This window comes from Vigna unguiculata, chromosome 3 (genome assembly GCF_037176805.1).
Source record: "Vigna unguiculata cultivar grain cowpea cultivar isolate G323 ecotype 2 chromosome 3, ASM3717680v1, whole genome shotgun sequence".
Taxonomy (NCBI): Eukaryota; Viridiplantae; Streptophyta; class Magnoliopsida; order Fabales; family Fabaceae; genus Vigna; species Vigna unguiculata.
The window spans coordinates 58,886,398-58,912,642 of NC_140794.1; the positions used below are offsets into that span (position 1 = coordinate 58,886,398).

Consider the following 26,245-nt stretch of genomic DNA (forward strand, 5'->3'; position numbering starts at 1 on the left):
TTTATTTTTAAATTTAAAAATATTTTTCAGATTATATAATTTAGAATATATTTTTTAAATATATTTTGAATTGTATATTGTATAGGGTGTCTGTGTATGTCCTACTAATTAGTACAATAGGGAAGCGTGAGATAGATGTACTCGAACACGTGCATAGCGAGAAAGGATATTGTTCAAACTAAGATGCATTTATCAAAGGAGGATAGGGAGAAAAGAGGATAGACCCAGCTTGGCATGGATGGACGCGTACATCCTGGCTCCGCATACATCTCGACCACTGTAGGCAATGTGCGTTCCATGACCCAACAAGACAGCAGGCACATCTCGACCTAAAGGGCTGGGTACATCCTGGACTGGGCTAGATACATCCTGGATTGGCCCAGTATCATAATATATGTTTATAATTGTTAGATATGTATTTTAATATTTTCATTTTATTACGTATTATTCTAATGAATTAGTTTAATACAAATTGATTTTTAAATATTGTATATTATTTACAAAGCTATTATGTGAATTACACTTAAAATATATCTACATATAACTAAGTCATTAATTAATTAATTATACATTTTGAACATTAGGCACGAGAGATTGTATTAATTTTGAAATAATTGTGGTTTGACGTTTTCATATTTAAGTTGACTAACATTTTTTAATTACATAGTAAGATTAATATATGTGAATTTTCTTATATGTGATTTTTCTTCTATCTTAGTTAATAAGGATCGAGATGTGACTAGTTGGATTCTAGATGATACTAATGTTCTTTTAAAAGGTTGTTAAAAATTTTACTCTTCTGGTATGAAATATGATGATTGAGGGAATTTGATTTGTTAAGACTTTGATTATTTGGAAGTTATTGGGTGACCGAGATTATTTATTGATTTGGAGGTAAAGAAATGGTTGTGCTTTAATGTTGTTCATGTTATTTATGTGGGAACAATATTAATTTTTCTCTTATTTGTTTTGAGAATGGTTGAGGAAATTTTTTTTTTCAGGATTTGCAATTTAGTTTTTGGATTTCTTTGTTTAGTTTATGAAGTTTCCTTCTAGTCTTATGTTTAAAGTGATCAAAGTGGCTCTTATTAATGCGGCTATCTGGATGATTTGGAGATTAGAAACCATAGTTTATTTCAAGTTACAATTGTTTTTACTTTTGTTGTTTTTCAAATTAAGGAATTTGTGTGTATGATTGAGAATAAATCTAAAAAATATGATTTTTGCTGTTGAAATTTTTCAACATTCAAACTAAGGAGAGTATGATGGTTTAATTTACGGAGATAATATGACAAATTCTATATGCTAATTGGTTTAAGGTAAATATTGATGGTGCAAGGAGATGTTGTTTTGATTTAGCAACATGTGTTAATATTTTTAAAGGAAATTAGGAGTGAATATATGGATAGTTTTTTATTTTTATTTTTTAGGGGTGCAAACCTCTACTTATATTGAGTGTATGAGGATCATTTACATTTTTGATTATTTTGAAATGAGTGATTATTTGGAGTCATAAAGAACAATTACCAAAGTTTCTCATTTTTTATATGAGGAAAATCATTATGCTAATAACTTAAATAGTTTGACTTTTTTATTCATAGAAAACCACACAAGTGTGTTAATGATTTACCTCCATAGATTTTTTAGATTTTTTTTTCATAATAAGTATAATTTATTTTATGTTTTGTAAATGTAATTTTTATCATGATTTAGAGTGGTATTTTCATGCTTTGTATTTTTTTTTTTATTTTTGCTTCATCCGAAATTTTCCAGCATCTATTAAAATAGATTAATAATTATAAACCATGATTATTTAATTTTAAATTTTTTTATAAGGATTAGCTTATCAAAATAAGAATCCAGTTCAAAACTATTATTTCATGATTGCTTATTAAGAAACATAATAAAATAGTCTACAACTTACGTCAATGGGTATTACAACTCAGTGCAAATATGCTTAACATCATTGAAATTGACATCATACATAGCGCATACAGTGAAATTAATATGTGAATTTCAAGTTTAACACCGTATACAATACCCCTAAACTTACCCAGGAAAGAAAAATCAATAGTCTAATAATACAACCATGTATTAATACATAATTTGTGAACTGAATTACCATATTACAAAAATGGTTCAAAATTCTTGTACCTTAATGGCTTCACGAGGCATTTCATAGGCATCTTTGGGTCTTGATTTCTTAACTCCAGCAGCAGTGAACCACACTTTGTCTGATTTGTAACTCTCAACAGCAACACTGGTGACCTTGACCCACACAAGAACCTTCGTCTTCATTCCATCCATAACATTAAACTTACCCTTTGTTAAGCTCCCTTTCACACGGTTTGCATACCTTACAATGGATGAGTCCTTAAAGCACACCTCACAGGGAGACCACAAGTGCACCACTAACTTTCCTTTAGATTCATCAAACTCGTAGCAGGTTATGTTTCGGGGAAACAGACCAGCTGGAAGGTTGTACTCTCGAAGAAGATCGGGTAAAGCCTTCTGGGATTTTCCTATATTAATTGCAAAATATATCAAAACGTATTAGAGATCCTCTATTTACTATAGATGAGACGAGTTTGTAAATCACATATAACAAACTAGTTTTGTGAGATTGAATTAGATTTAAAATTCATTTTTTAATATGATATTAGAATCATGAATATATCCTAATAAGATTTGTTGTTTGTTGAGTCTATAGTGTCAACCGCTATCAAACCTTTATGGAACCACTTATTAATGTTTAGTCTACGTTCGAAATGTATATACTTCAACGTGAGAGAAATATTTTGAATTAGGTTTGAAATTTACTTTTTAACAAATTCTTAACAAAACAAGTTCTTTAACAAAAGGAAGTGTCTGATTAATATGTTTGTTATTATCTATACAAATTTAATTGCAAGTTCAAGTCGGAAATGCAAGTGGTTTTGAAAAGAATAAGTAGTAGTATAGGCAGGTACCTTTCAGCTTGTTGATGAAAAGTTTTGCCTTCTCTTCCACAGTATTTGAGAGAGCCTGAAATTGCAAGCAACGTATCAGCTTTCTTGCACCCAATATTCAAACTCCCAACAAATCAATGATCGTTCATCGCAAGATCGTTCAGAAAATTTTCTCTAAAATCATGATTAAAGCAACCCATCACCAGTAATCATATCAGATTCAATCGGAAGAACAAATGTTGAAAGTCTTGCATCGACTAAAAATAAATTCAATTCACAATATATAAATAGGTGCAATCCTCACCTTACAAGCCGGTTTTGTGGAGTTAAATTAGACTTTAAAGTCCACTTCTAACAACAAAGCATTTTCATGTCCTCCTATATTTATTTTCAAATAAAGATATGATCATAGTTCTATTCCACACTTACATGTATCATAGTATAAGATTCCTAGAAATAGTAGCAAATGTATTGCATCAGATCTTAGTTCTACCATTTTTGTATGAAATCAACAAAACATTTTACCCAACACAGAGAAAACTCTAGCACTCAGACAGAAAGTTAAGATTTGAAGGTGGTTATAAACAAATGAGAATTTTCAGAGACAAAAAAAAAAAAAAAAAGAAGCTGAGAGATGCATACTGATAGATCGTCAGTTACGTGGGAAATCTCTGCCTTGGCTTTCTTGGAGATCCAAGCACTTCCCAGTTTAGTGAGAGTCTTATCCATTTTCCTTTAACTTTACCAAGTATCAGTTTCTCTCTTTGAAAGAAAGGAAAATCAAGTTTAAACACAATGGTATGAGAAGTGTCTCTCTCATGGATGGTAAACTAGACAACTCAAGGCGTGGCATAAAGAACTTCAAATAAAAACTAAATAAATCACTCATAATAGAGAAAAAAAACTTCATCGTATAAGGTCAAACCGCATAATTTTCTCTACTAAATTGGATTTTGAGGTTAAAATGGGAAAACAAAACTCGCATTAAAAAAGATAATGATAAGTTAATTCACTTTTTTTACCGCTTATAATACACCATTTTAATCATCATTAGATCATCATATTTGTTGGAAATAATCTAAGTGTGAGTCAAAAAGTCCCACGTTGGATAGAAAAGACAAAATTAAACACTATATAAAAATAAAGATTCATAACACAATTGTCTTAAAGTTTTGATGTAAAAATAATGTCAAATATCTTATATGTACAAGACTAATGTTATATAATTATATGAATCACAATATCTTCGATAACTATATTATTATCTTTAAAAAAATTAGATTAGTTTTGACGGTTACTTCAATGTTGCAGGTACGAGCTTAGCTTGCCTTGTAATCTAAATTATCAGTAATTTCAACGAGTTTATGGTTATATTTGTTGTGTAGGTGGGTGATGTTTCACATTCAATCACTCATTTATGTAAGATATGAGGTTCGCTGTGCCATAAAACCTGTCATACAAACAATGATTTCCCAACTTAAATGTTACATCAAACAGAGTCCCATGTTTAAATATTTTTACCAAATATTTACGATTATCAATTCAATTTTATGAGTTTTTTTTTATCTATAGGAGTTGGAAATATATTAAAGAGTTTACAATAATTCAATTTATACATCATTTATTAAACCTTATAAACAAATGTTATGAATTGGAATATGTTTGATTAAGTTCTAAGAAGTATTTTTAATTAAGTTTTTTATCAATTGAGTATTAAAAGTATTATATATTTTTCAATTCAGTCTATGTACTATTTAATTGTTCTTTCAGTTGGATAACATGATTGTTATTTTGTTTAATATCGAATAACCCAACATTTTGTTAACATAAGATGTGATTTTTATTTTTGGATAAGGATAAACCAAAATCAAAAGGAAAGTAAAATGACAATATGTAAATACGTTGTTGAGATTGGGAGGTCCATCCATTGTTCACCATATTTACCTATTATGTTTTATCTAAAAGTCAAACTTATATCCTTTGTGGGGCTTGGTCCGTGGTTATCTATAAAACAATAAAGGAGATTCTTTTTTTTTTTCCACATTTCATAATATCTGTTTTATCCTTAGTTATTTTAAAAATTAATTATTTTATCTATAACAATATATATAGGGGATTCCCTTTTTGTATCCACTTTTCAAAATACCGATTTTACTCTTTAAATATAATAATTTATTAAATTTTTAAAAATTGACCGTTACTTTTACAAACTTTTTATAAAATCATATGTCTATGCTTCTTCTTTTATTCTTTATTTATCAATATTTATTCTTTTATCTGTTCTGATATATTTAACTTTATTTTAATAAATATTAATGCATACACAGGCGCGATAGCGCACGCTAGTATTATATAATAAATAATAAATATATCTATAACTATATATAAAGGGGAGGATTCCCTCTTTTGTGTCCACATTTCATAATTCCAACTTTACCCTTTATAATTTAATTATTTATTAAATTTTTAAAAATTAACGGTTATTTTTATAAGTTTTTATAAAATTATTTACTTATCTCTTTTTTCTTTTTTTCTCTTACTATTCATCAATAGTTATTTTTCTCTTATTTTCTCCGTACATTTTATTTTATTTTTTATAAATATACTTTTATTTTGTTTATTAAATTAATAACATAACAATATCATCAATTATTAATATAATTCAAAAAATGCGTACACACAGGCGCGATAGCGCCTATGTTTACACTAGTATAATAAATAATAAAGAAGATTCCTCTTTTTGTGTCCACATTTCATAATACCTGTTTTACCCTTAGTTATATATATCTATCTATAACTATATATAAAGGGGATTCATCTTTTTGTGTCCACATTTCATAATACCCGTTTTACCCTTAGTTATTTTAAAAATTAATTATTTTATAAATAATTTACTTTTAATCATTTTTCTAACAAAGGGGATTCCTCTTTTTGTGTCTACATTTCATAATACCTGTTTTACCCTTAGTTATGTATATATATCTATATCTATATCTATAATCTTCTATCTTCTATAATATATATAATCTATATCTATATCTATATCTATCTATAATATATATATATATATATATTATAATAATAAAGGGGATTCCTCTTTTTGTGTCCACATTTCATAATACCCGTTTTACCCTTAGTTATTTTAAACATTAATTATTTTATCTATAACAATATATAGAGGGGATTCTCCTTTTGTGTCCACTTTTCAAAATACCGATTTTACCCTTTAAATATAATAATTTATTAAATTTTTAAAAATTGACCGTTACTTTTACAAACTTTTTATAAAATCATATGTCTCTGCTTATTCTCTTATTCTTTATTTATCAATATTTATTCTTTTATCTGTTATGATATATTTAACTTTATTTTAATAAATATTAATGCATACACAGGCGTGATAGCGCCTGTGTTACGCTAGTATTATATTATTATATAATAAATAATAAAGGGGATTCCTCTTTTTGTGTCCACATTTCATAATACCCGTTTTACCCTTAGTTATTTTAAAAATTAATTATTTTATAAATAATTTACTTTTAATCATTTTTTTAACAAAGGGGATTCCTCTTTTTGTGTCCACATTTCATAATACCCGTTTTACCCTTAGTTATTTTAAAAAATAATTATTTTATAAATAATTTACTTTTAATCATTTTTCTAATAATCTATAACAATATATAAAGGGGATTCCCCTTTTTGTGTCCACATTTCAAAATACTCATTTTACCCTTTAAATATAATAATTTATTAAATTTTTAAAAATTGACTGTTACTTTTACAAGATTTTTATAAAATCGGATGTCTCTGCTTCTTCTCTTCATCTTTATCTTCATTTATTAATGTTTATTCTTTCGTCTTTTTAAAATAATTTAACATGTAATTGTTATTCTACCGTTTGTTTCTCTCTACAACAACATCATTTCATTACTGTTAGTTTCATGAAGTTGTCTTACCTTGCTTATTGGCTTTGCTTTCACACTCACTTTGTTGATGCTATTTATCTTTATTGGACAAAACAAAAAAGGTATTTTCCATTGTTCCTTTTCATTTATGATTATCTCTATTAAATCTTTATTGAATGTCCAATTATCCAATTTATGATTATTCACTTTTCATGTTTTTTTATTGTTTCAATTTTTTTTTCCTATCCTTTTTCAATTCATTATGGTGGAAAAGTAATCAACCAAGATATTCTGGGCAAGTTTGGGAAAATTCCTCTATCGCAGTGGGAACGATGACAACTTACTTAATAACCAAATATTCATATATGTTCTTTATTCATTAAAGAGCGTCCTGCGAATCAACCATAGTATAATCTTCCAACTGCATCTTAAGTAACAACTGTATACGGGTCCTAGACATCAATCTTTATTTGACATCCCAATTAAAGAAATGGTTAAGGATGTAAATGTATGATACTTTCATTTACTAATTTTTTTCTACATCATGTATGTAGTAAATATATATTTCAGTTTTGTAATGAATGTATATTTATAGACACCTACTAAAATAGTTTGTATATTTATAGACAACTACCATTGACTCCATCACATATAGCTCATTAACCCAAATCTTGATCAAATATATTAAATATTAGTTCATATGCAATCTTACGAATTAGTAATTTACTGTTTTCTTATTCAACCAATCTATGTAGTATACCCATCATAAATTGTCATTTATTATTCTTAATATTATACATATAGCTACATAAAAAAAAAAAAAGCGAACACACAAGCGCGGAAGCGCCTGTGTTTTCGCTAGTAAATAATAAAGGGGATTCCTCTTTTTGTGTCCACATTTCATAATACCCGTTTTACCCTTAGTTATTTTAAAAATTAATTATTTTATAAATAATTTACTTTTAATCATTTTTCTAACAATAAAGGGGATTCCTCTTTTTGTGTCCACATTTCATAATACCCGTTTTACCCTTAGTTATTTTAAAAATTAATTATTTTATAAATAATTTACTTTTAATTATTTTTCTACAAATCTCTTTTGTCTTAAATCATCATTTAAATTTTCTTTTTACATATCTTATATTTGTTATTGATCTTAACTTTCAATAATAGAGGAGATTCCTCTTTTTGTGTCCACATTTCATAATACCCGTTTTACCCTTAGTTATTTTAAAAATTAATTATTTTATAAATAATTTACTTTTAATCATTTTTCTAATTATAAAAGGGATTCCTCTTTTTGTGTCCACATTTCATAATACCCGTTTTACACTTAGTTATTTTAAAAATTAATTATTTTATAAATAATTTACTTTTAATCATTTTTCTACAAATCTCTTTTGTCTTAAATCATCATTTAAATTTTCTTTTTACATATATTATATTTGTTATTAATCTTAACTTTCTTGAAAATTAAAAAATGCGAATACACAGGCGCGACAGCGCCTGTGTGTTCGCTAGTGATTGCAGTAACGAATTTTGACCATAATATAGAAATATCAAAATAATATATTCAAAATTTATAATTGTTTCACAGACATTATTTGAATTTTAAAAAATGTCTCATATTTTAACAATTAGATCTTTAGTATAATATTTTAAGACAGGTAAAAAAATAGAACATGTTTTATTTTTATCTTTTATTTTTTATTATTTATCTATATATCTATTTAAAAAAAATTAAAAATAAAAATAATTTATCAAAATTTAATAAAAAATTAAGAGACATAATTATTGAAAGAAAAGTTTATGATAATTAATCTTTTATAATAAAATGCATGAGAAATAAAAAGAATGAGTTTCTCTCTAACTCTCTATTTTCTTCAGCAATAAAAAAACATGTGAAAGTGATAAACTGTGAAAAACTCAAAAAATAATGAGAACATAAAAGTATCTCAATAAATTTGTTTAATTTGATTGTATTTAATTTTATGTTTTATTATTTATTAACATTAATATTATAATTCATTAAAGAAATAAAAGTCTATCTAATTTAAATTTCAGTAATATAATATTTAATTTGTTTTCCTTTTATATTTTTATAAAAAATATTTTTAAATTTTATCAACTAGATTTAACATTTGCAAATTTAATAAATATTTTGGTTCTCATGAAATTTTATTTGTTATTCTAATTTGAAATGTATACAATTTCTTTATAAATATTTGATATGTAAACAAACAACCTTTTAATGTTGAATATTTAAAAATATTATATTTCTTTTACCATAATTTGTTATTATTTTATATAAATTAATTAATTTATATTGAAAATAGGGAAATAAAAAAAAATCGTACTCGCGGGTATCCGCGAATAAAACCCGCAACGGGTAGGAATTGAATATTAAAAATGGATACCCGCTACCTGCGGGTACGGATGTTTTTTATACCCACTGATTAACGGGGCGAGTACGGGTATTATAGTATCCGTACCCGTGGATACCCGTATCCGCTAAACTTTAATTCATCAAAATATCCTCATATATATATATATATATATATATATATATATATATATATATATATTAGTAAAAAACATTCTGACCTAATTTTTTCTAAGTTGCACTTCTTGTCTTGTCTTCCTTCTTCCAGCTTCAAGTATTGGTTGGCATGTTTCCAAGTACACCCCTTGACATTCTTCTCTTTCTTTTCTTTGAAATTTGTCATATACATCAAACCCTATATAGATAATGACGGTTATAATATGCTTGTTGTCAAATGATGAAATCAAAATAAGAATACTTAGCACATGATAGTTGAGGTTTATTATTTGTTTATTTTTTTTATTTGGACTTGTTGATCAAAACACTAATTAAAGAATTTTCATTGTATTGAAAGTCATTTTATATTTACTTTTATAATTATTTGGACTTGTATGAACTTGAGTTTGTTTGAACTTTATTTAAAATTTATGATAGTAATGTATTTTATTTTATTTTATTTAAATTTATGATTAAATATTTATTTTTTAAATAATTTTATAAATACCCGCGGATACTCGTGAATACCCGTGAATATGAAAAAAAATAGACGGGTATTTACATAATTCGCATAATGGATACCTGACAATATGAGTATGGGTACGTGATGAATATTTATTCAGCGGGTAGGGTACGGGGGCTACTACCCGTACCCGCTCCGTTGACATCCCTAATTGAAACAATAAAAAAACAAATAAAAATATGAGTATGCAACTATACATATTACTTGATTAGGACGAATATAAGACAAAACTTTAATATCCATCCGATTTAAGCATATGGACGATGATAGAATCTTTCTTTCAAAATGAGTATGGGATAATAAAAATCTTCTAGCCTCCTTACTATCCCTAGATGCAGGACTTCATTTTATTCTAATTTTATTCGAAATAAGATCCTTTTCTAAACAACTTTTTATGTCTTTCATGTTTGATTGAATATACTGAATATACAAATAATATCACAAACCTACGGTGATAAAAAAAAAAAAAAACTGAATTATAAGTCTTATTTCATTTTGGAATGTAATACCAATAATATATTTAGGCCGTTAATTTATCACAGAAGACAAGCCACAACATTGGTTAATTTAGGCTGTTATACCAATCAAATATTTTTCTAAATATAAACCTAAATCAATGAGACGGTGATGTAGCATGTTCTAGGACATTCAAAGAGATCCATCCATCACATTATATTTCAATTAAAAATAAATAGTTACAATTTTATCTCTTGGTAAATATATGATTAAATTAACATTTTTCACAATTGACATATTTAACAAGACAAACAAAGGAATACCTATTCCACATCACACTCCATGGAAAACATATAAGAGGAAAAGTGTTTGCATGGAAATGTACAAGTTTACAGGGTAAAGCATAAACCAACGTTTATTTCCCTCCCACCCGACAATCCCAAGAACCAAACAAGAATAATTCTTCGACGGCCACACTCCATGACAACTTCACAACATTGTGTTATCCGTAATGCTATTCTCCATTAATACAACTTCCAAAACAGACCTCCAACATCATAACTTTAATGTTTTTTTTTTCCTCTCTTCCTTCATACTATTCTCTCTGCCTTCTTTTTTCCCATTTTCCTTCCAACCTTTCCTCCTACCCTCGAATCAGGTATCTTCTTATCTTCTCTGATACTTACTTTTACTTTTTTCGATGGGGCCTTACATTTTCTCCACATCACACACATAAAATAAAGATATTGGATTAAGTTGTTTCTAAGTTCATATATATTTAATTTCCCTAGTTGTTTTAACCATGTTGAACAGATCTGTGTTTGATGCTCTTTCTACCATGTTTTGACAGATAACCTGGGATTTTGGAGTTAGTTTTGACTTTCTTGTGACACTGGTGCAATACATTATAGTTTTTCAAAATCATGGGTAGTGAGATAGATACTAAATCAATTGAACCTGTCCGGAATGCTGTCTCTTTGTTTGGAGATAAAGGTGATCAGAAGAAATACCAAGCTGCAAAGAGTAAGGTAAATAAAAGATTTTATTTAGAGTGTCTTAAAATAAATCGGCAAGTGAATTCACGATTTTGCTTCATTTGTTGGTCAGAGTGATTGTGGAAATGAATTTGAGGAGCTGACAAAGGAATTGGCCAACTGCAAGTTTCAGTTAGAAGCAAAGCATGCTGCACACATGCAAGCACTTCTTAAGTTGGAGCAGAGCCAGAAGATGATTCACGAATTGTCCACCCTATTGAAGAAATCTGACATTGAAAGAAACAAGAACACGAGCGAATGTTCAGAATGTAGATCTCGCAAAGGTGAACTTGAATCCAAGATGAAGGAGATGGTTGATCAGAGTTTGGAGGCTGCAAAGATCCGAGACCAGTTTGCACATGTTTTGAGCGAACTGAAGGCCACACAAAGGGAGCTTCTTAACAAAGAAACAGAACTTGTTGCTGCTAGAGATTCAGAAATGAACTCTTTGACAAAAGCAAAACAATTGGAAGCCGCATTGGAGGCCGAAAAGGAACAGAAAGAAGAACTTCTGCAGCAAGTGAAGGAGCTCGATGAAGTTATTCACAGTTCAAAAGTAGCTGCCATTGAATCTGAGAAAGAGATGTTAGCTTTATTGTGTGAGAAGGATGAGCAAATTGATTTCGCTACAAAAGCTACTGCTGAGGTACAACAACAGCTAGAAGATATGAGAAAGCATGCGGAAATGTTACAGAATCAACCAATGGGTGTGCCTACAGTGGTTGATTCTCTTCTCCTGGAACATATGCTAGCTGATGAAAAACTCGTTTTATCTGAGGATTCTGCTCGCAAAGCCATAGACCAATTAAACATTGAGATGGAACAAAAGGACAGAAAGATGATGGATCAATCTGTGTATATTCACACACTAGAAATGGAATTGAGTGAGTTAAAGCAAGAAGTTACGGTTGCAAAGGAAGAAATAAATGCTTTGAGTATTACCAATGAATCACTTACAAGTGAGTTACATGAGGCTAAAGCAGAACTAAACATGAACAAGGGAAGCGACATTGAAACACAAGTGGAAATTGCATTGCTGAAGTCTAAGCTGCAGGAACACAGGGTGGTTTACAAAAATGGAAAGATTACTGAAGATTCTACAAGTAATGACTCAAAGGAAGAAGCTGAAGAGAGAAATGGTGAGAAGAAGAATGAGCATGTGACAGAGAAATCCTTATTTGGATTTTCAGAGTTAGCATTGATGAAAAAGGAGCTGGAAAATGCATCAGTGAAAATTTCGGAGTTAAGGGCTCGTGCAGAACAAGCTCTAAGTAGGGCTGAGTTTGCAGAGAATGCTAAAACTGCATTAGAGGAGAAAATAAGGAGACATAGGGAACATAGGCAGAGAAGAAGGCTTGCTCTTACTGCCCTTAGGGAGGAATCTACCCCTAAACCATTTAGTCCTTCCTCATCATATGGAACACCTGGATCCTACCAGCCCTTAGGTAAGGTTCTCAACATGAAATTGTGAAACTCTAACTCTCATACATATATGTCACTTGTTACTTTTCTTATTAGTTGCAGTGTTCCTCAAATATTTGTTGTATCAAGCAATGGGATCATCTGTTTGGTCTTATTTTCTGTAGCAATATTATTCTTATCCTAAGACATTATATGTTTAAGACATTATCCTAAGACATTACTGTAACAGGTTATGCAAATTTTCATATATAACTATGGAACCTAACTAATTTTTCACTACTTTAGTATCGAGTTTTTTCAATTCTATTTTTACATGATATCAGTTATTTGTTTACTCTCAAATTTCATTATTCATACGTGGAATTGGTTTGTGTGGTATTACATACATAAATTATTTGGTCAATCAAAGCTATTTATTTCTCTTTATGTGGGTGGGTGTAGTAGTTCATGTGTTACAACTTAATTTCTTCTGATGATAAGAAAGAAAGTTGATGGTGATAGTTTAGGTTTAGTTGGGCCAATGATGATAGCTTAGGACTGTTGGGCTCAATCCTCATTTCCTAACTGAGACGACCCATTTAATGAAAACACTCCCCTCCAGAAAATAACAAGCAATTACTTCCTGCACTCTATCAATTTCTTCGCTCACCCCATTAAAAACCTTTGGAGAAGTGTTTTCAGTAAAAGGGTTCTGAAAAGTAAATTCTGGAATTGATGGGTGCAGGAACAAAATAATGGGGTGCAGGAAGTAGTTGCCAAAAATACACACCCTTGGATATGGAAAATAATCTCAGACATTCTTAAAATACTCAGCTGTGTAAATGCTTAATGTTTTTGTTCTTTTTAACGATATATTGAATACCCTTATGAAATCTATTTATACTAATGTTTAATTGGTTATCATAGTGTTTCTTATTTAATGTGACGCAAAAAATGTTTTTTTTTTGGCAAATCCTTATAAAATCGTTATTTCTAGAAAATATAATGCACCGTGATTTCCGAGTTTTGATTTATCTTATTTGGTGGTAGAAGGTTTTTGATGATAATGTTTTAGGTCTAAAGAGCATGTTTGAATGATTGGGTTGGGTGATTGAATGGTCTTGTTTATGAATTTGTGTCCAAGTTTTCCATAGAAGAATCCAAGAATAGTATTCAACAAAGTACATGTTCAGCGTCACTTTAAAATGGGCATGACAATAAACACCACTTTCTCAAAGCCAAAAGTATAGAGATGGAGATGCAAAGTAATTCGCTTCACCTTTTTTGTTTAGCAAAATCAATTTTCTTATATTATTTTTAACAAAATGATTAAGTTTAGTTATTTTTTTAATTTAAATAATGTATACAACTTAATTAAAGATTTGAATATTGAAAAGCAATTAAAAATCTTAAAAACTAATTAAATATAATAATTAATTTGTATGTTAAATTGTTAAAAAAAACCGAATGCGTACGCGTGTTATATATTCTACAAACTAACCTTTGCCATAAAACCATGGATCGACAGTTATGTCTCTTTCGGTATATAAATCATGATCCTGTATTTGAATTATGAATTTATTAGTGTTCTCACAAAAGGGGAATCTGAGGTGCATATTGATCACAACTCGGTCTTTTTGTCAGATGTTTTACAAAGAAATATTTTTGTTTCTTTTTAGATTTGTTTTTTTCGGTCATATCTTCTTCTCTTTGGTGGAGAGCAACTGCTTAATTTTATAGAGGTCTCCAAGTCGAACACAGTACGTCCTTGCAATGAGGTCGGTTCCAGGCAAACACAATACGTCCGCACACCTTGCTTGGTTTGAGGTCGGCCTAGTACACACATACACATAGGTTGTCTTGAGGTTGGCCCAATAGTCCATACGCATAGGTCGTCTTGAGGTCGGTCTAATAGTCCATACACTAGGTTGTCTAGAGGTCGGTCCAATAGTCCATACACACAAGTCGTCTTGAGGTCGACCCAATAATCCATACACATAGGTCGTCTTGAGGTCAACCCAATAATCCACACACATAGGTCATCTTGAGGTCAACCCAATAATCCACACACATACATCGTCTTGAAGTCGGCCCAGTAGTCCATACACAAGGTTGTATGGAGGTCGATCCAGTACACACATACATATAGGTCGTCCTGAGGTCGGCCCAATATGCACATACACATAGTTTACCTAAAGTCTGGTCGTCAGGATGTATAATTAGTATGAATTTTACTTATGTAATATATCTTATACACTTTTTACTCCTGTTTAAGGTGGTGCTTGTTTTTATTATAAAACAAATATTCATTCTCGTCCCAATTCAATTTTCATGTTTAATAGATACAAAATTTTATTCATATTTTCGTCTCCATTCATCTACTTGCCTCAATTTCAAATATGGACTAAAATTATATTATAAAACATAAAAATCACTTAAAAATGACAAAATTAAACATTAGTAAAAAAATTATAATTATATAAATATTAAATTAACATATAATAAATAACAATTAAATAAAAAATAATGCAAATGATTTATCTTAAAAAGAAGTTACAAAATTAAGAATTAGAGAAGAATTAATGTAACCTAATAAAATAAAAGTGTTTTAATAATTTAAAATAAAAAGTATATATATATATATATTGTGAATTTTCTATCAAAATTGAAATATGTTTGAATAATATTCAAAATAACAAGTTCATTTGCCATTGATGTTTATCTCTACATACTTAGAATGGGTTAAGAATTATAAGGACTAAGGAAAAGTAAGTACATCTACAAACAGACTCAAACTCATTTCCAAATTTGAAACCAAAATTCAATCTTAAAAGTTGTTTCTTAACAAAAGTTATAGCTATTAGTCAGGATGCAACTCCTTCTATTTAAGGGCGTATGAGTACAAGCGCCATGATTCGATTGTGACTCGGCCCACCCGCCTCCGCCACGAGACAATTGCTGTCACCCGCAACAATCTCCCCATCAGGAATTGTCCTACTGGAAATCCCACTCTTTGATTGTGACTTGATCCACCTAGCCTCTGCCACGGAACAATTGTGCAACCCGCAATAATCTCCTCCTTAATAATTGGTATCAGAACCAAGGTCACGAGTTTGATTTTTAATGAGCAATTATCAAGAGTTACGCCCTTTAAGTATAAGAATCATAATATATTTAAAACATCAAGTGAAATATTGTACTTTCTATAAAGTAACGATTTATTCGTTTTTAAAATAAATGCATAGTTTGCAGAATATTTATGATAAATTTTAATATTTAATGAAGAAACGAGTTTTTAAATGTCTAAAAAATGAAGTAACTCACATTGTAAATCAAATCATAAAAGTTATTTTTCTGAAAGTGACTACACAGATCTAAAATTGACCTTCCTAAAATACAAGAACAACTTCAAATATTTTTAGTAAAATACATCATACATGGTTAAAAAGATATTGATACAATTATAGTTTGCAAGAGTTCATTTACCCTTGAGTGTAGCCTAAATATTAGAGGAAAGCAAGTTCTTTTTACCTTCCATCAAGCAAAAGACGCTTAATATTGATAATTTTTAATTAAGAAACATGATAAATATTGTTAGCAAGTTAAACACATGTTTTGTATTCCTTGTTTCTGGTCCCTATAATGGCAAGTTGAACTATGGGCCTTTTGTCTTCAATTTCCACAAGCGTGTGCTGGTCAATTATTCGTGACAGATATCAATTTAATATATTCATTCATTCATTCATTCATATAGTCTTATTATGCGACAATCACATCTCACACTTCAAAGTTCAAAGTAGATTGTTCCTGGATGAGGGGGGAAATCTTGAAGTCAATATTTGTATATTAACGTATTACATATGGATGCCATATTATATTCATTGAATAGTATTTTGTTTTCTATATATATATTAATATATATTTATAGTTATGTTTTAATGTTTTTTTATTTTATTTTTTATTCAATATTATCTCAATATCTTTTCAAAATTCAATCTAATTTCTTTTGTTATATCAGTATTAATAATATTCTTTTTCATTTTGTTCTTAAGATTTGACAATAAACACGTCAAAAAATGGGTGATTGTATTAACATAAGGCACTTCGTCATTCACTAAACGTTAATCTAACAAAAGATATCACATGAAGTCTTTTTAAAAATACATGACCAAATTAATTAAAAGAATAAAAAGAAAGATAATATTTAATCATTGTTACAAATAAGTATAATTATTGATTTAATTCTCTAATATTTTAGTTTGATTCATTTTTGAGTCTTATTATTTGTTGATTCAATTTGATTATATAACATGTGTTAAGTCGTGATTTTTTTTTATTTTTTAATTTTTTTCTAAAATTATATAAACTGTCATGTGTCAGACTATAGTCATGTCACATGACACTATTGGTAGTTGTTTTCAATTTAGTCTTCTATTTAAATTTTTTATTCAATTTAGTTAATCTATTCTTTAACATGATCCAATTTGGTTCTCTCCTATCCGAGAACAAATTAGTAATTAATCTTATTTTTTACAATTTTTCCCTTGTAATCTTTTACATTTGAATTTTTTTACACATAAAAAATAAAATAATTTGAATATTTAGGTGTAGTGATTTGATGTATAAATTAAAAAAAATATATTTTAACATGTATATATAAATTATAATTAAATTTATTAACTAATTTTGTCTCAAATTAGAGAGGGCATGATTGAATTTAAAAAAAAAAATAAGGGAACTAAATTGAACCAAAAATTTAAATAAAGAACTAAATTGAATACAACTACTACCCTTGCCATATAGCATATGACAGTAACCTGTCACATGGCACGACAGTAACTTGACACGTGACAGTTTATACACACATATTATATATATATATATATATATATTAAATTTAAAATTTTAAAAATAATTAAAATAATTTTAAAAAATTAAAAATTCCACCAATTGACATGTGACATATACAGACACGATGTTAACGTCAACTTAATATAGAGCACCAAATTGAATCTTTTTAAATAATTAAAATACTAAATTAAACTAACAAATAATAAAGGAATCAAAGTGAACCATACCAAAAAATTAAAGGATTAAATCAGTAAATATACCTAGGGATGGCAACTGGGCGGGGCGGGGACGGGTTTCGCTATCCCATACCCATCCTCGCATAAAAAATTCATCCCCATCCCCATACCCAAACCCAACGGGTATCAAACTTTTTTCCCATCCCCATCCCCACCGGGTAACGGGTATAATCTCGTACTCATACCCGTACCCGTGTTCTAACTACTTCAATATTAATTTTTATAAAAGAAAAAAAATTACGGTAAAGAAAACATAATATTATGAAATATTCAATATTAGGAGGATTTTCTTCGATGCCAAATACCTTAAAATAAATTATAATTGTTTACATTTTATATTAGAATACCAAATAAAATTTCATGTGAACCAAAACATTTGTTAAATTTGCAAACTACAACATTGATGAACTTAGTTGATAAAATTAAAAAATATTTCAAAAAAATATAAAAGGAAAACAAATATTTAAATTAAAATATATTTTAAATGTTTGTTTACTTCAATTTTTTAAATTCTAATGAATATCTTTTTTATACACTAATAAAAGTTATAATATATCACTTGATCAAAATGACACAAAGAATAAATAATAAACATAATAATAAAAGGAAAACAAATATTCAAATTAAAATATATTTTAAATGTTTGTTTACTTCAATTTTTTAAATTATAATGAATCTCTTTTTTATACACTAATAAAAGTTATAATACATCACTTGATCAAAATGACACAAAGAACAAATAATAAACATAATAATAAAATTTTGACATAGATTTTGTATCTTTTGAACTTCAATATATGTTGGATAGTGACAAAAAAATATTCATAGCAATTACATTAAATTTTTATATTGTAGTAAATAAAAGTTATTTATACAATTAAAGTGGAAAAAATTACAGTATGATTAATAGTGAGTTATAAAATAACAAATAATTAGATAGAATATATCGAAATATTATTCTACATGATGAAAATAAACAATAAATAAAAATATTAAAAGACTAACAAATGTGTGTTTTAGAAATAATTTGAGAGACTATCGAAAGAAATCGCACAAAGGAAATCAAATGTATAATTAAGGTATGATAAAATGAAAAATACCTTACAGAACTAATTATTAAATTATGTTTGAAGTGGTTAAAATTAAATAGAAATATCATTAGTGACCAAAAAATTTGTCATTAAATTACATATAAATTAGTAATTAAATTGGTCACTAAATCAAGTACAGATTCGATCATTGAATCGGTCACTAATTTAGTCATTGATTCAGACAATAAATCAACTACTACCACCAATGACGAAAAATAGTGACTGATATGGGTTACTGACTAAATCAGTCACCATTTCATGTTTTTCTTGTAGTGAATTATCATATACTATTCCTAAATATCATTATATATATATATATATATATATATATATATATATATATATATATAATTTTAACCACTTCAAACAGAATTTAAAGTGAAAAAATTACATTATGATTAATAATGAGTTATAAAATAAAAAATAATTAGATAGAATATATCGAAATATTATTCTACATGATGAAAATAAAAAAAATAAATAAAAATATTAAAAAACTAACAAATGTGTGTTTTAGAAATAATTTGAGAGACTATCGAAAAAAATCACACAAAGGAAATCAAATGTATAACTAAGGTATGATAAGACGAAAAATATCTTAGAGAATTAAGAAAACTTTTCAAATATTAACATATAATTAATGGTTGAAAAATAACGAAAATTATTTTAATGAAACAAAAGAGTTCTTCAAATTAAATAAAAATTAATAATAATAATAAGTAAAGAATTTTTTTTATATTATCTTAAATTGAGAGTATAAACATTCTCATGTGAAAGAAAAATTTATAATAAATAAAAATATTAAAAAATAATATAAATATTCAAATGTGAGGCATAATTTTTTTTTAATTAACATACATCATTTTAACATAATTACATAAAGGTTATGATAAGATAAAAAATATATTGGAGATGAGAATGAGTTTCATGACAAATGAAATAATTAAAAGAAATAAAAAATAGAAAAAAAAAATATATATATAGGGGTTACTTGATTAATTGTGAATATTTTAATAATTTAAACGAGAATGGAGATATGGCGGGGACGGGTATTATGGCGGGTATATGTACATCCCCATACCCATCCCCATACCCAACTGAAAAAGTCGGGGATTCCCCATACCCATACCCATACCCAGTCAATGCGGGGATTCCCCGTCAAAACGGGAACGGGTTCGGGCAATATCCACGGGGACGAGTTTATTTGTCATCTCTAAATATACCTTACAAATATAAAGACAAAAATGTTATTAAGCATATTATATTTCACAATCTTTTCAATAAGCAATTAGTTGAACCAATTTTTTTGTATATTTTTATTAAATAATTAAATAAAGATCAAATTGCAGATTGATGGTATTCTTATAAATCCAACAAACGGAGTCATGATGTGACACTCTAGATACGTAAAAATAAATTAACATTGTTGGTAAAGTAGGATTAAAGTCATGAATTTTAAAAGGAGAGAGACATAGGTAGATCAAGAGTTTGGAAGAGAAAGTAAAACTAAAATTACTCAATAGTTTAGGAAACAAAAATATGATTAACTTTTTTATTTTATTTTAATGATGGTTATGAAAGAAAATTTTCGTTGTATTGACAATTTTGATAGACAACTTTATTTCTTTTAAAATTTAACTTTCAAAAAAACTACATTTTATTTTTAAATTGACATTGTGATTCTATTTACGACTGAAAACCTATAACCATTGTTAAAATGGATCATCAATTTTCTTTTTCACCGGTGGTAAGCTCGTTAAAATGATTTGAATTTAAATATTTAAGTTTTTTCAACAAATAAGTATATTTAAAAAAAAAATTAACTAAAATTTATTGTCTAATTTATAATAATTAGTTTTCAAGATAAATTTTAATTAATCTATGTATTTAAATATTTATTTTAATGTTGTTGGACGTCAAGGTCTAAATTTTTATGAACATGTGAGCCAACTAGATTGTATGTAAAATACAGAAAGATATAACATGCCTTTTGATTGAGAAAATTTTCTGCAGATAAATTTTGATTTCATATTGTTCGAAAACATAATTGTAGATCGGAGATGAAAAATAAATATGTCTTTGTGGATATTGATTAAATTTGCCTTCATTTTGACGGAAAATTTCCACATTATCTAGATATGAATATGAGAAATATCTAACTTTTTCAATTGGGTATGAGAATGATAATGAATTCATTTTGTCCCTTCCCCCATACCTGCCATAATACTCTCGTTACCGCCATATTTCTATTTAAATTATTAAAATTTTCATAGTCTATTGAGTAACATATTATATATATATATATATATATATATATATATATATATATATATATATATATATATATATATATATATACACACACACACACACACACACACACACACACACACACACACACACACACACACACACACATCACACTTTTGATTTTTACAAATTGTTTGGCTTGTCATAAAATTCATTCTCCAAGATATCTTTGGTCTTATCACAACCATGCAATTATGTTTAAATGATATATGTCAACTAAATGTTTTGTATGTCTCACATTTGAATATTTCTACTATTTTTTAATATTTTTTTATTGTATATTTTATTTTCACATGAAAATGTATATCGTTCTCAATTTAAGTGTTCAACCCATAAACCTTTCATTTGTTAGGTTATATAAAAAATTATTCTTTTATTCTATTATTATGAATTTTTGTTTCATATGAATAAGTGTTTTGTTTCATTAAAATAATTTTCATAATCTCTCAATCATTAACTAGATTGATATTTGAAGATTTTTCTTATATCCCTATGTATTTTTCATTTTATCATACCCTTAATTATATATTTGATTTCCTTTGTGTGATTTTATTTTATCGATTCTCAAATTCTTTCTAAGAAACACATTTGATCATTATTTTAATATTATAATAGTAAGCAAGCGCGTACAGGTACGAGTACGAATATATATCTTTCACCCGGTAAGAATGATGACGAGAAAAAAGTTTAATACTCGTTGGATTTGAGTATGAAGTTAATGATGAATTTTGTTCTCTCTGGATAAGTATGAGATAGCAAAACTCGTTCCCGTCCTATTACTATCCTATTGTGGATTGCTTAATTATTTTAAAATAAATTAGTGAAAATATATGCGTGTTTACTTTTCTATGATAATAAACTATAAAAGGAAAAAATGTCATCTGAAAGATAAAAAAAAATAGATACCAAAAAGGGGAATCTCTTAATATATTAGTATAAATTATAAGATTAGGGGAATAAGTTTTTTTCCTTACTTCTAATAAAAATCTCAATATTATGGTTCAATTTAGACTCATAATTTTAGAAATATAAAAATTTAATTATTTTAATCAAATTAATAATTCTTTCTTCCCTTCCTTTTAATCACCATGCAACCTTATCACTCTATTATTTATTTATGTTGTATCGTAAATAGTTTTTGTTTATTTTGAAAGTAGTTTTATAATTGTAAAATGATTAAATTTAAAAAACTGATCAAATAAAAAAATTAGTTAAATTTAAAGAAACGGATATCTTAAAAGATAAAATTAAAAAACAAACATACACCTAAAAAGAAAACCCGCGCTATAAAAGGTATTGATACCTATAAACATTTTTCAAACAGGTGATTTATATTTCCGACGAGTCTTCAGAACACTTTGATGTTCAGTTTAAATCTGTTGATCAAAATACAATATATTTCTAACGACTTTTAATTATTAGCAAAGATTTTATTAAACGATGTATTTGTTGACATTTTTCTTAAAATTATATATGATGAAAGGGATTCGGAACCAAAGTTGGGCAAGGAACTTCGTGGTTGACCTTATTAGAGGTGAACAAATAAGATTTTGCTTCTTCCTCCCATTTGAAAATTGATACCTTCTTTGTGATGAATTTCTGTGTTTAAAATAAGGAAGATATTAAATAAATAAATAAATAAATAAATAAATAAACAGCTTCTAAATGTAATAAGAAGCGGGAGAGCAAGTGAAAAGCTGGGGATTAAATGATTAATGCAACCTAAACACTGACTTAATCAGTTTATTAGTAAACAAAGTTAGGTTAATAAGTACTCACTTAGTCAAATTCATATTTTAATTAGCTTCTTAACAATTATTTTTTAAAGCTTATAACTGAAGGATCTATTCACGTAAATGACACATCATCATCATATTATTATTATAATTATTATTTATCTTATTGTAACTGATACATTACTATTTAAATACTTATGATCTCGCTTTGTATTAAATATTTTAAAATGTCAACTCAACGGTTATATAGATTATATTTTAAAAAATATAATCTATACGATTTTTATATAATTAATATCCAGAGGCTAAAATTGCATAAATTTGAGATAGTCCTCACTCTCACTCCATTTCCTGCATATAATAAGATGAAGAATTTGAAGAGGCCGGCACGATGGTTGTTACTCACCAACCATGATGATTGGTATATATATATATATATATATACATGAATACGCATAAATGTTTTGTTTAACCATGACCAAGATCTCAATTCAATCTCTTCAAGATTGTTGACAAAATGACCTAATACAACAAGATTATTTCATTAATATTAATAGAGATAAAAAAATAATTTGGGTTAAATAGACATTCAATAAATACTTTTAATATATATATATATATAGTTAAGAATATAAGTGTGAGTCTAATTTTCACATTGACTAGAAATGAGAAAGTAGAGCACTGTATAAGAATTAAGGCCCATAAATCTACTGTCTTAAGGTTTTAGACTGAGAGTAGTATCAATGTCAGTGGCGGATCTTGAACCAATATTTTAGGGGTGCCATAATTTTGGTTGAATTACTCTTTTCGTCCTTTTTTCATCCAAAAATGTCAAGTTGGTTCTCTAATTTTTACTAGTATCAATTTGGTCTCTATTTTTTAAAAATTGATACAATTTGGTCCTTTCATTAAATTTCTTGAAGCGTGGATCAATGATTTTTCATCAAAATTGATATTAGGATTATGTCAGTTACACTGAAAAAGCAAACCATTTTTATTCAAGACTTCAATCTTGATGAAAAATATTGATCTGATTTAATAAATTTAACGATAAATGACTAAATTGCATCATTTTTACAAAAATCAGAACCAAATTGAGATTAAAAATGACTGAAGGACCAACTTGATATTTTTGAGCGAAAATGTGGACCAAAAGAGTAATTCCAAAATTTTTACACAAACTAGTAAAAACATTACATTTTTTTTGTGATAATAAAAAATAATAAAATAATAATTATTGTTATTATTATAATTATAAAATTAAATATAAATAATTTTATTATTTTACTATAATTATTTTTCATTCATAATGATTAAAATTAAAGAATAAATAAATAAAAAATGGTTAAATTAAACAGATAATTACTTAAAAGATAATATTAATAAAATAATTATTTTTATTTTAAAATATATTTAAAAGGTAAAATGAAAAAATAAATATGGATAATAAAAAAATAACGTTTCTTTTATATAGATATGAATATATATAAAAAAATCAATTAACAAAATATATTAAAAAAATTATTTAAAATAACATAAAATTATATAAATATAAAAAATTGGGGGAGCCATGGCCCCCCCTTTGTCACTTCAAAGATCCGCTACGGTCAATACCTTATGTGGTTGAACTCATGTCTCATTGATGTTTGTATCTCCCCAATAAAATTCTCTCTCTTAAACCTAACATATATATAATTACATTTTTATTGATGAGACAAATGAGTATCTCATAATATTCAATATGTGAATATTTATTATTTGTTAATAATTACTAGTAAATTTTATTTGAGTATTTTTTTAAAAGTTAATTGATTAAAATAATATTATTAATGAGATAAATATTAATCTTAACATTTAAAATTTGACTTAATATAATTTTATTTTGGGTTAACTATGTTTTTGTTTTTAAACTATAATGTACTTTTGGTTTTAGTTTCTATTTTAAAGTTTGACATTGTTAGGTCCCCATCTTTAAAAAGATGCATGAACATAGTTCTCCTTATCTAAACGTGGCAAACAGGTGAACCATATCAATCCTTTGTTTTTGGACATGTGGTATATTTTTAAAGCATTAAATATTTTTTTACTTCCTAAATTAGGCAGTGAAAATGAAATTTGTTGATGTCCCAAACTTTGTTATATTTTGGTCCTAAACTTTAACAATGATGGTCCTAAATATTAATTTTTTGTACATGTTAAACGACGTTCTAGACTAGCATTAGAACTTGAACGTGGCATAAATAACTCAAACGTCAATGTGAAATGTGTTTGACACATAAAAAAAAACTGACGTAATTGAATTAAAATGACTATATTAATTCATTTTTTAAGTTTGAAAACCAAAATATATCAAAGTTTGGAACAAGAAAGAATTTCAATTTCACTTCAAGTTTATGGACCAAAAACATATTTAACCCATTTTTAAAGCACATGTTTATATGCTACACAACCTAACACTTTACTATTTTTATTCTCTACAATTTTCCAACTACTATCTTCCACATCCATCCCTTTCCTTCAATTTCTAGCACAACACATTCATCACCTAACATGCATAGGATACTTAATTCTCCATTCTCCAATTCAACTTCTTCCCTTATCCAAAGCCATTTATACATAACATATAACACTCATAATTTCTCTCATTCCTTCATACAACACCTCATTCAATCTTCATCCGCAACACATCACCACTCAAGTTCAATCTCATCTCTAATCAACCATATCTACATCGAGTAGCACACAACCAACACTTCAATCTATCACCACCTTGACTCACCATCCACACTCATAACACAAAGCATAATACTCCCTTGCACACAACAATGGGGAGGTGCCTTACAGAGATGACCATCCCTGACAACTTCAACGAGTCTTGCAAGCTCAGTTTGCAAAATCAAATTGCACCAATTCATCTAAACTTGAGTTCAATCCCTAATCCACCAAAATTGAAACTCAACCCATTAACAACCCCACACAGAACCTATCGAGGTTCCTTTATCATCCAATTGTTCCTTCATAACCACACTAATCTTCATGTTGTTGTTCAAGCGTCCACCAATTTAAAGGAGAATAAAACAAGAAAGAAGAAAAAATTTAAAAGAGGAGAAGATGGGCAATTGTCTTGTGAAGAGCACATTACGATCACCATTTATTCTCCAATCCTCTTCATTGCACTTTTGCCTCGACACTGGTGACGACCATAGTTTTTGGCA

At 27.5% G+C, this 26,245-nt stretch overlaps 2 protein-coding genes across 2 annotated transcripts; one reads left to right on the forward strand and one right to left on the reverse strand.

The window, feature by feature from the left end:
* Positions 1 to 1,933: 1,933 nt before the first annotated feature.
* Positions 1,934 to 3,781, reverse strand: LOC114179216 (uncharacterized protein At5g01610-like). Its single transcript, XM_028065475.2, has 3 exons — positions 3,591 to 3,781; positions 2,970 to 3,024; positions 1,934 to 2,522 (listed from the first exon to the last, which is right to left on the reverse strand). The coding sequence occupies exons 1-3, from the start codon at positions 3,675 to 3,677 to the stop codon at positions 2,140 to 2,142; spliced, it is 525 nt and encodes a 174-aa protein (XP_027921276.1). The 5' UTR covers positions 3,678 to 3,781; the 3' UTR covers positions 1,934 to 2,139.
* A 7,128-nt stretch (positions 3,782 to 10,909) lies between these two features.
* Positions 10,910 to 13,087, forward strand: LOC114175530 (uncharacterized). Its single transcript, XM_028060286.2, has 3 exons — positions 10,910 to 11,029; positions 11,222 to 11,399; positions 11,479 to 13,087. Exons 2-3 carry the CDS (start codon positions 11,295 to 11,297, stop codon positions 12,874 to 12,876), a joined length of 1,503 nt encoding a protein of 500 aa, XP_027916087.1. The 5' UTR covers positions 10,910 to 11,029; positions 11,222 to 11,294; the 3' UTR covers positions 12,877 to 13,087.
* Positions 13,088 to 26,245: the final 13,158 nt, after the last annotated feature.